The 16,218-nt window shown below is 40.2% G+C and overlaps 2 protein-coding genes across 3 annotated transcripts in view; both read right to left on the bottom strand.

Moving 5' to 3' along the window:
- Window positions 1-494: 494 nt before the first annotated feature.
- Window positions 495-8,693, bottom strand: vegfd (vascular endothelial growth factor D). Of its 2 annotated transcripts, none has more exons than XM_023401656.2 (8): window positions 7,603-8,693; window positions 4,726-4,939; window positions 4,519-4,639; window positions 3,645-3,714; window positions 3,411-3,538; window positions 3,211-3,326; window positions 2,498-2,663; window positions 495-2,112 (listed from the first exon to the last, which is right to left on the bottom strand). In XM_023401656.2, the coding sequence occupies exons 1-8, from the start codon at window positions 7,714-7,716 to the stop codon at window positions 2,094-2,096; spliced, it is 948 nt and encodes a 315-aa protein (XP_023257424.1). In that variant the 5' UTR covers window positions 7,717-8,693; the 3' UTR covers window positions 495-2,093. The 2 variants fall into 2 exon arrangements, with proteins under 2 accessions (XP_023257424.1, XP_087028892.1); XM_087172766.1 differs by having other exon boundaries at window positions 7,615-8,693.
- A 91-nt stretch (window positions 8,694-8,784) lies between these two features.
- The window catches only part of pir (pirin), a 14,874-nt gene continuing 7,440 nt past the window's right edge, over window positions 8,785-16,218 (bottom strand). The window contains exons 6-10 of the mRNA XM_023401667.2: window positions 12,932-13,016; window positions 11,476-11,520; window positions 10,197-10,279; window positions 9,736-9,802; window positions 8,785-9,614 (exon numbers count right to left, since the gene is read on the bottom strand). Of these exons, the coding sequence (XP_023257435.2) occupies window positions 9,496-9,614; window positions 9,736-9,802; window positions 10,197-10,279; window positions 11,476-11,520; window positions 12,932-13,016 (399 nt within the window). The 3' untranslated portion in view covers window positions 8,785-9,495. The remainder of the gene's footprint in view (window positions 9,615-9,735; window positions 9,803-10,196; window positions 10,280-11,475; window positions 11,521-12,931; window positions 13,017-16,218) is intronic.

Raw genomic sequence — 16,218 nt, 5'->3', positions numbered from 1 at the left:
TGCAATAGTAGAAACTGTTATTTTCTCATCATGTTTCTAAGTAAAAGTGAGAACAGTGAGATGGCAGAAGGACACAAAGAGTGCAGCAAGGGGGAGACAAAACTCCTTGTAACTTCATCTTGTGTAGTATTTTGCTTCATCATGAAATCTGGAAAATGCTGTGTTCAAATAATAATTGTCATCACATGTGATATGTACTATATCATATTTTCATTTTGACATTTTTTCATTCTTCTACAACGACTACAAATGTGACAGTGGTTCTCCCTGTGGTGTCTGCCTTTTTTATTCTGACCTTGGTTACCGCCTATATGACTCCCAAAGGCACCACTGATACTCTTTAATGTTGCGAGCACCCACAGGAGAGCTTGTCACAGTCACAGACACCATTATTAATGTATCCTCTGGAGCTCTGAAACACAACATTAAAACATTTAAGGTATCTTACCATTATATGATGGGCCCCAAATCAATTGTGATGCAAACAAAAGGAGGAAGGTACACAGTATACACTTTTAATGTTTGTATTTTACACATCAGCAGCACTGCTGAGGAAATCAATAGGAATACCAGACTGGAAATCAATACATTCACCAAGCAACAACAGTAAAATAAACACATTTACTAATGACCTGGTCCTGGTTTATGAGAAACTGTGTTTACAATCCACTCTGTCTGCAAAAAAAGCTGTGTCATCTCTGCTGCAGGTCTTTAAACATTATCAGAGGAGATAGGTTTTCACCTGGAAGCTCAAAACAAATGGAGGTGAAGATTTCTGTCTTCTCTGCCACCATCTGGCTAACAAAAAAAATTGCAGCTATTGAATAGATAGCAGTGCAGCAGATCTCATCTCATGTCAGCTCTTACAGTGCTTATAAAAAGTATGTAAAATAATTTTTTTTCGCCTCACAACACTGACCAAAGTAGATTTAATGTGGCTTTATTTTTGATCAGCATGAGAAAGAAACTGTCAAAGTGGAAACAGATCTGTACAAAATGATCTAAATCAATACTTGTTTGACAGAGTATTCACCGCTTCCAAGTCAGTATTACATGCGCAGTTGGCAGCATTGTAGCCTTGGGTCTGTGTGGACAGGTCTCTATCAGCTTTGCACATGTGGAATTTTTCCCCCATTGTTCTTTGTAAAATCTGTGTTGGGCTGCACGGGGATTGAATGAACAGCCTTTTCCCCAAATCCACATGTAGACATATTCTCAACTGGATAGAGATCTGGACTCTGAGTCTGTAGCCACTTTATGGTTTATGCTTTGGGCTCATTGTTTTTGTTGGAAATCAATTGTTCTCTCAAGTTGCAGATTTCCTGCACACTGCATCACCTTTTCATTTAGCATTTTCCCCCTATAATGTTGGTGCATTGATTTTACTCTCTACTCTCAAAAGCCCTGCAGATTCAGGTGTATTTATACTCCAATCAGCTGAAAGCCTTTGACTTCTCACAGGTGATCTCCATTAAACTGATTATGTGACTTCTATTACAACTTGGTAAATTAAAGATGGTGAATACTTAGCCAAACTAGTGTTTTGTGTTTTATTATAATATGTTATTTATATGTTAATTATCTTAGATTACATTGTATAAGTCTGTTTTTACTTTGAATTTAAATGATATTTTTCTTTGTTGCCAATGAAGCATGCAGGTTTTGCACCCTTTAAAGTCAGGTTCTCCAGGCAGGTTGAGTCCTGTGCTTAATTATTTTTAATAAAAGAGGAAATAAGGATATGAAGTTTTTTTTGTTTTTTTTTACGGGAATATTGGTGAAATGTTCATCTGGAGTTAAGCAATAATCCATACATTCATAGCAGATTCAAATTATAAAAATAATCTTTTAATGTAAACTACATATTCAGTGCACAAAGAACAAATGTACAAAACATAAACTTGACACATTGATTGAAACATAACGTAAACATGTTAAAATTATCAATTAACATGGTCTTGTGAGTTAATATCATCTTAATTAGTTAAAGTGATCAGCATAAATAGGACTGTAAATAAATTATGAGCCTATTCTCTCTGCCTCCAAACATCCTTGGCGAGCAGGTTGTCGTAATTTATTTCCCCAGTGGACTTCTACTTGGGCCATTTGCATCTGTGAATAAAAGAGGGATCATTTAGAAATATAAAATATGCATGAATTCAGACGCCGGAGAGCTCTAAATGTCTGTCGCTCTGTCAGCCCTCGCCGTGGATGAACCTGAACTCAGGAGCTTTAGAAACAGATCACTTTTATTCAGTTCATCTTGCATCTTCAAAATTCATTTGCTCACTTTTCCTGTTTCCCAGCAACTGTTTAATAACTTCCTCACTACATTTTCCCCTCAACATTATCATTTCACTTGTTGCTTATATGATAACGACAATTTCTGAGCATGTCTTTTGTGTGTCTGATGTCACTTTGGAGTATAGACTAGAGTAATTAAACGTGTCAGTGGGAAACAAACAGATTATCATATTAAATCCTCTGTCTGGCATACTTGCAGGAGGCTTGATCAAAACGCTGACGCTTGTGGGCGCAGATTGAAGAGTTGAGTTGGCAGCGATGGATCGCTCTTGGTTGAAGAGTTGGTGCAGGTTTGGGAAGACAGTCACAGCGCTCCACATCTATCTCACAATCGGGCATCCATGAACTGAATGGAAACTCTAAACAGGAGGTAATAATGTCAGTACATAAAATATTCTTCATTTTAGCTGAATCTCTGTATGAACATCGACAATTTGGTCATACTTTGATAATGAATTTACAGCATATTCAATTCACTTTAATATGTCAGTAAAAGAAAAAAAGAAAAAAAGGAACATATTCTCTAGATATGATATACCTGGATTTTGGATTTTGAGCTAACTGCTAACATGCTCACATGCTCATGATTACATGCTTATGTTTAGCAGATATAATGATTTTGCCATGTTCGCCATCTGCATTGGGGGGGTTAATAACATACTAATTTTTGCTAATTAGCACTAAACACAAAGTACAGCTGAGGTTTGTGGTGATGTCATTAGTTTTACATGTATTTGGTAATACACCAGAATCATTAGGATACATTATGAAGAAACTACAATTGTCTTTTCATAGTTTTATGCCAATTCATCCAACACACACACACACACACACGCACACGTGCATACGCGCGCGAACATACATACACACACACACACACACACACACACACACACACACACACACCTGGTGTACTGGAAGGGTAAGATATGCATCTGTCAGTGGAACAATCCCAGATCAACCCACTGGCACAAAGTCTCCTGGAGTCCTCTGTCTCTGACAGCTGGCCCATTGGAGAGCACCTGCCAATGATGGATTAGACCGGATGGATTAGAAAATATCACAACAAATTCAGCTGAGAAATAAGACTAAGGTTCTGGACTCACCCACTGCTCCTGTGAGGTTGAGCATTACGTCGTATTATGGCGGGCTCCATGCACCTGCACTCTGTATGATTAGCTACTTTTATTAGCACAGGTTCTGGTACAAACTTGAACGGAATGACACTAAGGACCTGAAACACACACATACACACACACACAAAATAGTGTAAGAGTGTTTGTACTCAAACCCTCAGAAAAAGGTTAAATAAAAATATCATCTGGGATTTGGTCACTCACAGTTTTATTCACATATACAGCAGTTGTGTTTCTGCAGGTGACGCCCTCTTGATTGCAGCAACCACTGCACCTGTCAGTAGGAAAATCATTTCACATCTGGGTAAAGTGATGTGCATGGCACAAACTTCAGTATAAAACAGTGCCATACATTCAGGGCACATACACTATGACTTTTCTCAAAGTCAGCCACAAAGAAATTACGTGCACCAAGTGCTTCACATGAAAAGTTAAAACTATTATTACTACTAGGATAAATACACAGTGACAGAGCTTAGCTGACCATAAAGACTGTAAACAGAGGGGCACAGCTAGCCTGGATCTGCCTATAGGTAGGCTAACAAAATCCTACCTCCTACCAGCTCCTCTAAGGCTCGGTTTTTTAAAAGCCAGTCTCTTTGTCATCTCAACCTCACGGTTACAAGAAGACTCCAGTAAGTTGCTGGACAGTTGCCAGGCTAGCTGTTTTCTCTCTTTTACCAATCCTTATGCTAAAAACTAAGCTAAGCTTCATATTTACTCTTCAGACATGAGAGTGGTATTGTCCTCCTCCTCCTTCATCCCCTAACTTTTGGCAGGAAAGCAAATAAGAGCCTTTCCCAAAATTTTCAACTCTTCCTTTAACAATATGATTAAAAAACATATTAAAACAGCCTCACAAATAGCTGTGAACTGATATTAAAGAGATTCGCTGTGTCATATGAAACACAAGGTGCCTGTTGTTTGAGGACCTATGCAGCCTTGTTTCAACATTTGTCAACACAATGACTGCAGACAAGTTGTGTGGCTTTGAGTGTTAGGTAGGATGCAAGGACAACACCATATATTTGAGCTTCAAGTTGTTGAAATTGTGGATCAGGCTTCATATTAAACAAACCTGTGTATGGACACACAAGGTGGCTTGAAGAACATTGAGGGGTCGGTGCCTAGCTCCTTGGCCACGTCAACGCATGTTTCCCTTGGCATACACTGAGTCCGCTGCCACTCTTCATCTATGGCTGAATGCAAGACACGCAATCTTCACAACCACATCAACACACATAAACAGGCTTGCACGTAACACATACTGTATGTTTCACCCAACCTTTAAGTATCTCCAGGCTGTAAGATTCGCCAGCGTAGCGCGTAGAGCGGTGTGACCCTACTGAAGGCGGAGAAGAGAGGGTCTCTGTCTGGGCCTCTGGCTGCTGCAGTCTCAGACGACACTTCCACAACTTCCAGTCGGGAAAGTCTGCGAGCCTCAGCAACTCATCCAGGCTGGAGGCTGACCGCACTTTGCTTTCCCACTGCTTCATTACCTGCAGGGATCACAGCCAGTCATCTTTTCATGTCTTACATTAACACAAATACATAGAAAACCCTAATTTTTGGTCTTTCATTTAATTGATATCGTTGTGCCTGTCTTTTTGGGATGTAGTGTTGATTTTGTTAACGAACACTAAGACAAAATGTGTTCATCAATACCCGTTGTTTCCATGACTAAGACAAGACGATGACGAGATGGCACTGACATCTTTAAACACTACCTGTGACTGTTTTCTTTTCAACGCAGCCGTTATGTTGACAGCACAGTGAGGAGTACCTCACGGGTAGTTAACAAGACACCAACAAGGCTCGAGTGAAAGAAGTGAGATGATATTTTGGCCCATTTTCATTACATTAAGGATGAAAAAAAAATACCAAATGCATCACTTTATCAAAGGGAAAGCAAAGTGGCCATAAAACAGCTGGTGAGACTACCACAAACCTGAGGAGACACATTAAGGCTCACCAGAAGAAAGTGAGGTAAAGTAACGAAACAAAAGCTAAATTAAGCCAACTACTGAGGCAGTCTGGTAATATTATGTATTAGAATCTCCCAACAACAGGGGGATTGCTACATTGCTTGTAGATGGGGATTTAGTCTCACTGAAAGTCAGAAGCCCAGTCAGCTATGTTGTCTAACCTTTGACTAAAACTAGACTAAAATGTCAAGTGTTTTCGTCGACTACAGCGAGACTAAACTGTTTATGTTTTTCTTTGACTAACATGAGACTTAATGGACTAAAATTGACAAAAAATTTTAACTATCATGGACTTTTTTTATCTAAGGACTAAGACTAAATCTAAATATAGCAGACAAAATTAACTATTGGGAGGATATGCTGAGACTTCAGACACTCAGTCTCTGTTAGTCTGCTTCATCACTTAGAGGTGTAAAGTTGCACTATTAAATTTGCACTTCAGATTTTGAGGACATCATAGGGGATAAAATTCACACTTAGATAAAATGGTGGCGGGTAAAACATGCCCGATTCCATGTTGGTTTTTGGACACAGCTGTAGTAAACAAAATCACTCTTTCACTCACAGACTCTTAGTTTTGTTAAACAAAACATTCAAGCAAAAGATAAGCAAGTAAAATGTTAGAAAAGCTGAACTTAATAACATTAACGATACTAAGAGCTACATTGTGCATTGTGCATCATTTTCTGCTAACGTGCTTTACACTGAGTTGATATGATGTTTGCTGTAGTGTGGAGTGACTCGGAGACTTTGGCCTTATGTCACTCCTATTAATCAAAGTGTGATTTTCAACAGCTGAAGCAGCATCTTTGTCTGCTCCGGTCTGTCTTCACGTCTCTCTGTCTCTGAACGCTGCTCATTTCTGAAGTCCCTGCTAACAAAGGACATGCATTTATATATACAAGAGGAATGAGATGAAACCAGATTTAATCCCATGACTTCGAAAATATATGGACCCTAGCCAGCTAAGCCACCAGTAAGGACTTTGAGAGGAGGCAACAGTGTCATCCACTTAAAAAGCACATGTCCGGTATGTACACATACATATACATACTGACACACAGTTTAAAACAGAGAGGAGAAGAGATGTGATTCTGGGGTGGGAGAGAATAATAAAACCACCTGTCATGCTGCTACCACAGAGGAGCAAAGTTCCCATGGAGACATAAACCAGAACGAAATGGAAGCACAATCGATTGGATGCGGAGTCCAATACTTAAGTTTTTCTTTTTTTTCCTAATCATGAAATGTAATGTCAAGCACTGAATCCAAAATTATGTCTTATGTGAAAGATTTTTACAGCTTTGTTTTTGTTTCAACTTGTTGAAATTTTAATAGACTTTAAAGAGCCAAGGGTGTGATCTGTCTGAGTGAGAGAGGGGAGAGTTAAAATTTAGGAGCTCATTTTTGAGGCAGGAAAGTCAAAGCCTGATACCCGATGGTGGGTCTGCCACCGGGGCGTAGGCACATCTGAGCGGACAGTCATGCACTTGTCTGCGCAATGTTTGTTTCATTTACTCTGGACAACCATAATGATCCGAGCCCTCTGATGTGTTCAGTGTGTTGCAGAACAGAGGGTGGGGCAGGTTGGCTGGCTGACTGCTTCCACTTAAATCAGAGAAACAACAGAAAATAGGGAGGTTTCCCCTCTGCAATTTCTACCAGGGGATAGACCAAGTAATGAAAAGCAGAGGGGGGGGGGCTCAGAGAGGGATGACAGGAACTGAACGAGAGGTAAAGATGGGGAGGGTTTAAATAGAGAGGAACATAATGGAGATGAATGATGGCTTGAGAAAGAAAACCGATTTAAGTAGTAAGAGTGAAAAAGAGGGGAGAATTGGTTGAATAGTCCCTCTGACGCAGATACAATGTTGACGAGCATTTCCCCTTTTAGCCTCATGCAAGCGTGCACATGACTGCAGTGATGTCAGTTTTGATTTCAGTGGACAGAGCACAGTGAGCACATGTGAGTGTACTGCACTCTCAACAGCTGTTCAAGTGGGGATTCGTGAGTGAAAAAAAGAGGCTACGCAACACCGCGAGAACAAGTGAAATCAATCCCCGAATCATCAAGTAGACGGGGAAGTTAAAGTTATACATCAGCTCCAAAAAAAAAGCAGTCAACTGCAAGAGATTATTACATACGTGAAGACATAAAGCTTTCATGCCACACTTACCCTGCTTCCTACCTCTCTGTGCATGCTGTGTCCCACGTTTATCCAGCTCAGCTCCACCACCAGAGTCACCAAGCAGGAGAGTCTGCACAGTGTCCGTTTCATTGTCATCATCATCCCTTGGCTCCGCTCGCTTTCTCTGAGCAGCACTCAGCAGTATGAACTTGTCTTCTCTTACTGCTGGCAGACAGCACTAAGAACCGACTGCCTCTCTGACTCAGTTTCCCAGACCAGCTGAGTCCCTCAGACCACACACACACTCAGTCTTCTCAGTGCAAGTATGTGCAACACAAACTCTTCCAGCTTCACAGTACAGAGAGTGTGTGTGTGCCTTAGCCAGACGTAACCTGTCACAGCAACCCAGACACCCGTGAGCCAAATGGAGAGAGGCCTTTAAAACATATAACTTTTACTGCTGAAGCTTTGATGCAGAACCTGAGGTGTCCAGTTAAATAACAACACTACTAGAAGTCAGAAGTTGAAAATTACCAAAAGAAAGAAAATGAAAGTCAAGATTCCAATGAAGACTCCTTATCAGCGAACTCTGTCCAAACGGATTGAAGGCCTGTGAGGTATCACAGGGCCTCGTGCTAGATGATCTGAACAAAGTCCTCTCTGCTCAAACTCTTTTCTTCTTTATATTCCTACCACCTGGAAGGCTGCTGGCCTCTGGTTTCCCTTAGCTGTTAATTTCAATGGTAACAATATCTGTGTGTTAAACCTTTCCCTCTGTCACTCCTCAGTTCTCTAGATCGTAGTGTCCAAAGACAAAAGGTCCTGAGGTGCAAGAATGGCCACACAATCCCTTCCTCTAAGATCTGGGCTAATTCTGACAGAGCTATTGAGAAGCTTGTATGTCTGCCTTTATGTCTCTCCTCCTCTTGCCGATCGCTCTGCCATGAAGCGTGCCTTTTTATTTGCTTGTGTGTCCCCTTGTTGCTTTCTTAATATCTGTCTGTCAAGTGATCAAGTCCTCTGGCTGTTAAATTCCCTATCAGTGTCTTCTCCTCTGCAGTTGCCAAACCGCACACAGCCAAAGAGCAGTAACATGTGTTTTAAATGTGATCCAGACGTCCGTAACGTGTGAGGGGAAATAGGATGCCAGCACCACCCCTGTCCCACCGACACCCCACCCCCCTCGCCCATCCAGGCCCATTTGACTCAGCATGTAGTGTACATAATGGATTAAATATGAGAACAGAATTTTTAATTTGTATGCCAATGAGGAACAGCAGCCTGGGCATCTGTTCTGTAAGCTGCAAAACCAATACTTATAATAATAATAATAATAATTATAGTAATAATGAAACATGCAAAAACTTTTTTTTTTTTTTTACAACATATTTATGTGGTAGGTTTTTGGTTATTGAGGTCATGTAATATGTAATAACTGGAACACTGATTCCTTTTGTTTAACAGCAGCTGGATTTAAAAAAAAGTTGATTGCTTTCAGCAGAATCTGCAGCACATGAATGTGTGCCATCAAACATCAAAACAGTGGTTGTACTGTTATACTTAATTGAAGTGCAGTATGCTAAGTTATCTTCATAACAATGTGTGAAAGCAGCTTTCAGAATTTCATAACAGCTCTGCCAAAGAGTTATTACAGAACTAAAATTTAACGAGGGAAGTGCAGAGCAGTTGGATGCAGATTTTCCCTAAAAATCTATACTTTACAAGGGAGAGGGGGTAAACTACTACTGTGCTAACAATGGGGCATGTCATTCACTCCCACATGAAGCACTGGGACATATAACAAGTTAAAACAGATGCTGGAAAGTACATACAGCATATATTTAGAAGTGTTTTCAAACATCAAACTTTTACCTTCGTTTTGTACTTAATTATCACAAACAAATATCTCTATAAATATGTTTGAGTGCAACAGCGTAGTGTTTAGACAGAATCTCTGATCTTGGATCTCCATTTTATGGCCCTTTCAAAGCCATTTCTGCCACTCTGGTAGTCCCTGATGGCCTGACTGATCTCTTCTTCTGTGGTCATTACAAATGGACCTGAAGGGCAGACAAAACTAAATTATTTAAGTGGTAGATTGAGGTCTGTTTGTGACTTCTGAAACACACCATGGATTTTTTTTCGTTCAGTGACATGGAGGGAATAACTCAAATCACGTACCGTGTTGTACCACGGGCTCTTTGAGTGGTTCTCCAGCAATTAGCACAAAATGGGAAACTTCAGAGCCCTGAGGAGGAAATAAGAGGCAGAGCTATCATCTCTGTCAGTGTGTGAAGTGGACTGACTACAGCCTTTCGTTTGTCATTTCAAAATCAGTGGTCCCAAGCCCAGGGATCAGGACCTCTTCAATAGGTCTCAATAGAGTATATCTCTTTGGTTCACATGATGATTAAAAAAAGAAAATCATATATTTCTGTTTTTAATTTTTTTTTTACTTTTGTCTAAAGCTTTTTTTCTATAAATGAAATACTGGATATTTTCTTGGGACAAGAAAAAAAAATCCCTTTTTGATTGAACTCCTCACAATAAGACCAAAACCTGTGAGGGTGAGTAGAGCGGATCGCTCATGGAAAAATGTTTGGGAGCCACTGGTCTTGATACAGAGAACTCAAGTTTCTCACCTTGTTTTCTACCTGGACACAGTCTCCATCTCCAAACACGACTGTGTGATGGGCCTCCACCCTCTGCTGCTCCTGATCCGGGCCTTGAGAAGAGGAAAACGCCAACGCTCATTCATATTGAACACTGTCTGTCTATGATGCTGTTAAGAAATAATACACACAATAAACCTGCTCTGTTTGGTATTACCATTTAATTATTCATCCAAGACCAGTTTACTTGCTGTTAATGAGCTGACAGTTGCATCAATAAAAAATAATTACTTCTGTTTGATAAATGTCGGGACACCACAGATCTTTGTAGCATAACAAAATAGAAATATAGGCACCTGCATGTTTCAGACATTCTGACCTGGTTAAGCAGTTTGTTTGCACACTGCACAACATACTGACACTAAACACTGAGAAAGCCAGACACTTCCACTTGTGGTCGACCCATTCATCAAAGCCAGCTGGTTCTGATTTAGCCAGACTACATGTAGAGTTGGAGACTTAACATTCAAATAACTTCTTTAATCTCAGCAGCCATTTTCATCCTCTCGTGTCATCCGACATCTGACAGAGATTACAACCACAGAGACAGAGAGAGATCCTGCAGTGTAATGATGGAGAATAATCAAATCACAATGAAATTTTGTGAAAGAATATCGTAAGGGGAATTCTGAACGAAAACAACAGGTTCCAACAAACCAACAAAGCCGCTGAAAATTAGTTTGCTGTCTGAAAGGGTTTGTTCTCATGCGAGGGGAATTCCCTGATCACATGTTGTCGTCCAAAACAGCAGGAAATGCAGTATTTTACAGTATAAGGTCAAACAGCAACTTACAACATGTGGGTAAGGTGATTGATATGAAGCCAAACTCTAAGATGGTCATATTTTATGCACAGTAGTGCAAAGATTTTTTTCCTGTGATGTTGGGTAAATTTCAGATTGAACTGGTTTAGTCTAAAGCCTGAACACATCATAGTTTAGTGACAGTATGAATCCATCAAGCTTTAAAGTGGAACACATGGGCCTTTTGGCTGCATGCAGAAGGGAGGTTGCGATTGGACCGAGATCACACACGTTTGTAACATAGATATGACAGCGGGAAGAGCGGAGAGGGAGGTGAGGGAGTGATCAAATACACGGACAAGAGTGCACACGTCCAACTAAGACTGTTCGTAACACCATGGTTATTTGTGATTTCTTCTTATGTTAATCTGAAGTGTTAGTCAGTATGATGATCTAAAAGCTAAAGCTGAAATAAAAAGGGTGTGGAGTGAGACTTTGTTAACTCACCAAGATGAATGGATCCTGATAAAGTGTAGATGAATGTAGTCCATCCTGTCAGACACAGAGATATTTTATAACTGATATATGTGAAGTAAAGAAGTTGGTGAACCGCTTCAAAAAGAAGAGAAGAGAGAGAGGTTCAGAGCCTCTCTTCTGCTCACCGACCTGTTGTTACTTGAGCTCTTTTAGTTCTTAAACCCACAAATTTATATTCTTATGGATCAACACTTCAAATAAAACTCAACTTTTTTTTGCCACGTGGAAGATTCAGAAGGTGTGAACATAACATTGACGTATCACCAGGTTTTAATTTGACACAGTGAGCTTGTTAGCAAACAGTTGCTTATTTACACATCCAACAGTTCCAGAGAAACATTACCACTACGTTAGCTGTTTTAGGTGTCTATCATCTCCGGAGGGAAATATCATGCTCTACAGCTACATAAATGTTCCACTGTGTTCACCAGCTGTTTGCTAAGTGGTTCTGTCTGGGCAGGTAGTGTACAGTGGATTTTTAGAGTTTTTTTTTTTTTTCCTGGAAACAGCTGCCTGCTGTAGCTGAAACTGATGCTGTGAGAGTGGTGAGAGCTTAACAGTGAGCGGAAACTTGCTATAAAGCTTCACAAAACTAAAGGGAACTGCAAATTCAGCTGATAATTCTCTGAAGGGCCATCCATTTTACACATTGTTACTATAAAAGTATAGTTTTAACCACTTTAAATGCAATTAAGCTACAAAATTAAAGTGGCACTCCAAAAATTTTAAACATGTAGCTCAGTTTAGTCAGGACAAGAAGTACTAAACCTGTGAGGAATGTTTTATAATGTCATGATTAGTAAAAGATAATATCCAGTTGCATTATTGTAAGATAATGTAGGATCTAATGTTCTTGGAGGTTGGTATCAAGTTTGTTTAATCTGTACAAAAAAACAATTATTCACACAGACTTTCTGCCAGAAATAACAGTCACATATTGAGTCAACTGAATAAAATAAAGCTGATCGGACTGAAACGCTATCTAATGCTTTTTAAACAGAGAAGACTTTAAATTACACTTCAGGTGTAACTCAGCTTTGACTGCAGGGAGGGAATCGACAGAAATACACATTACTAATAGGTTGAGCCACAGACAAAGCAAGGCTGTAACGCCAACACCCCTGAGTGTGCTGAACTGATGAAGGGTGAGTTTCATCAGTTATAATGAAGGTAAAGAAAGTGCTATTTCTAAGCAGAGCCTGTTCTTTTCATTTCCATGTTATGTTCTTACATGTTGTGGTAAACAGGATCGTCTCATAACAAGGACACTTCAGAATACATGTATGCTTCCAGTAACAGGAAATGAAGAAAAATGAGGACGGGCGGCCTAAGGTCGGTCTTTGTGTAAGCATCATCACAGACCATTCTGGCACTTATTATTGTTATCAACCATCCATTTATAGGTAAACTGTGCTGAATCTCCTACCTGAGGGGACTGGCTGCACATGTAGGGCCCCTGTCTCCAGCCTGAAGTCCAGATACAGGGTTGGTGTCCTTGTGAAGACCTTAGACTACAGGAAAAAAGAAAGTTCGTCAGAAAATATGCACGTTCTCCAGACACACAAACAGCCACAAGAATTAAATATTTTGTAGATAACAGAAAAACTCATTCAGACAAACTCTGACATAGTGGCACCAGTGACTTTCATGGTCATTTGTTTACAACTTGAGAACCGCCTACGCTGCTGTTCCCTTTAAATGGGTTGTGAACAATGACTTCAATTGGCATTGCTTTGGCTTCACAATCTGCTAATCATCCCAGAGTTTTTCAGAGATACAATGCCAGAATTTGTCATTGGTAGTTCCACAGCTCACATTTCTTCCACAGCTCAAACAGTTTTGTGTGTTATTTTTTATGTGTTTCTATTTGGATTTTATAAATGTTAGTGAGACATTCACACAGGTCCATGACCTCACTGCACATCTGCACTTAATGCTCATGACCTTAAAGAAACTCTCTGAATTGAGGTTTTGCAAAGAGGAAGCGTGGATGAGAAAGTGAGCAAAGTGAAGGAAATGAAAGCACCTGCTTTTTCTTACTAGTTCTTAGTTCCTATTTTGTGCAAGATTACTACGGATGTATCAGCAAAATTGTGCAGTTTAGGGCAAGTTACCTGGAAAACACAATGAATTAGTCATTAGAATATTACTCATCGTAAACTAAAGAGTAAAGTTTGGTTACTTTGGTTACGTGGCCCTGCTCCACTACAGATGACTTTTACAAACTCTAAGCTTTTACACATGTAGAAACACAGAAAACAAGACAATGTAGTTTGACAGTCAGTCAGTCTATGTTTTGCATGCCCAGCTAACTGATCACAGTGAAGCTGTCAGGGTCACACATCCACCAAACCAAGCCAGGAAAGAACACACAACATACTGTATAATAAGACAGCGCTCGAGTTACTGGATGCTGCATTTCTCCTCCTTTCCTCGCACCAAGCAGACAGACAGACACAGTCAGCAAATAAGTGAGGGACATAGTGGAGCATTTAGTAGCTAAAGAGCCAGATATTTCCCTCAGGAGTTAGTAGAGACCAAAGACAGAGCTAAAAGTGAGTGGCCTCAGAGAATACTCAGACCCCTTCAAAATTGTCACTTTTGTTCATCAATATACACCAAACAACTAATAATGATGAAGAGCAAACAAACCCTGAAATCTGTCCTTTACAAAAATATATTTAGACCCTCTTCTGTGACACTCTCGTGGCAAGGAGCATCCTGTTTGCTTTAATTATGCTTGAGATGCATCTAGAAGTTGATATGAGTCCACCTGGGACAATCCAAATTGTAATTGGACACAGTTTAGAAAATCATCTGTGTATATAAAGTTCCACAATTCAGACCGCATGTCAGGGCAAAAGCCATGAAGTCCGAGGAACTCTCTGTAGACTGCCGGGATAAAACTGTGGTGAGGCATAGATCGGAGCAAGGGTATTAAACCACTTCTAAAGCTTTGAGTGTTTGCAGTAACACACTGACCTCTGTCAGTGTGAAATGGAAGAAGTAGGAAATACCAGGACTGTTTCTAAAAAGGAGGCCATACTAAGTAACCTGGCAAGAAGGGCCTTGGTCAGGGAGGTGAACAGAACAGTCGCTCTGAAGGAATGTTAATGAAAGATTTCAGTTTATGATTTTAAATACAGTGACCAGTTATAATAGATATAAATAATGACACAATCTTGGTGAAAATGTACACAGTGACTTTTACCACTGGGACGTGTGTAACTTTGAAATCCTACATATAGGGACCATAAACTTTCAGTTCTTTGACCATTTATTGATTTCTTACTTTTAGGTAGGCCTGCTCAGTAAGAATTTCTCCTCTTTCTTCTGTTGTTTATTTTTTATAATCAAATACATATTGTGACTCATTCATTCTTGTCCCTACCACTTCAAACTGCAGTTAAGAGTGTCTTCTTACGACAGCAACATGTAAAGAGTGATCTGGATCAAGCTGACCTCAAACCAGTCTGTAAAGGTATTATCTGTAGAAACCCAAATTTTTTTAGCATCATACAGTACAAATACAACACATGTAGTGAAATGTATGTTTGTCACTGTGATCTGCCCTGCAGTCACCCTGTACATTACACACACAACCATACTACATAACAATGCATATTTACCTTCACTCTCAACGTCAGGCCTAAGTTTGTCATCACTTCTCACTTCCTCAAACAGTTTCCACATAAACTTATAAATATATACAAACACACAAACCGCTGGAAAACTCACTGGGACAATCTGCTTCTCATTTGCTGTTTCCTCTTTTCAGACAGGCACTCACACTAACACTGGTCAAATTGTCTGTTTAACAGACACTCCCTCAAACACTCAAAACACACACACACACACATATATGAATGCATGCACATTTATTTCATTGTTCGTCATTTGTTCCTGTTTGCCTCGAGCGTCCAGCAAATGAGCAATCACCATGAGATCAGCAGCTACCAGGAAAGTAAACATCATGATCAGCTTCAAAGTGCCTTTCTGACTGTGGCTTGACTTAATGATGTTGTGATGATATCACCATAGGCAAATTGTGGAGATTCATTCACACACACACACACACACACACACACACACACACACACACACACACACACACACACACACACACACCTTTGCACCTAAAGCTTCTCCAGATATCACAGCGACTCTGACTCCTCCCTGGCTGGGTTTGGGGATCTCTGAGCCTTTCAGCTCCTGGTACGCTGGCTCCACCATCTTGTCTTTCCTCGGCAGGTTCACCCACAGCTGTAAGCCCACCACCGGCTCCTCCGATACGGGCATTTCGGCATGGACCACCCCCCGTCCTGCCGTCATCCACTGGTACACAAGGAGACATATTTTAAATATAGTTTCTAATAACATTGTACTTGTCCCTTTTTTTTTTTTAAAGTTGTATTAAAAATGGGAAGATTTTTATGAGATTTTCTAGTGCTTATACGTAGCACTGGGAATAGCATGACCAATCAGTTGGCTGCTCCATCACCTGGGTCCAGGGAGAAATAATTCAAAAAAAGTTGGAGGAATTGTGATGAAATTTTGTAAAGACAGAAATGTTCCTCAAGAGATGTGTTGCTGTAATTCTGGCGATCCCCTGATTTTTCATCTAGTGCCACCCGCAAGACAAAATTCATGCTTCTCCGGTGAATTGCAGTATCTCCACATCGACAAGATAGATTGGCACAAAATTTGATCCCA

This window comes from Seriola lalandi, unplaced genomic scaffold (genome assembly GCF_002814215.2).
Source record: "Seriola lalandi dorsalis isolate HSWRI2012SDOR001 ecotype SW California unplaced genomic scaffold, Sedor1 jcf7180002053712, whole genome shotgun sequence".
NCBI classification, from domain to species: Eukaryota; Metazoa; Chordata; class Actinopteri; order Carangiformes; family Carangidae; genus Seriola; species Seriola lalandi.
Note: the sequence above shows the minus strand (reverse complement) of the source record. Positions and strands in the feature narration are given on the sequence as shown.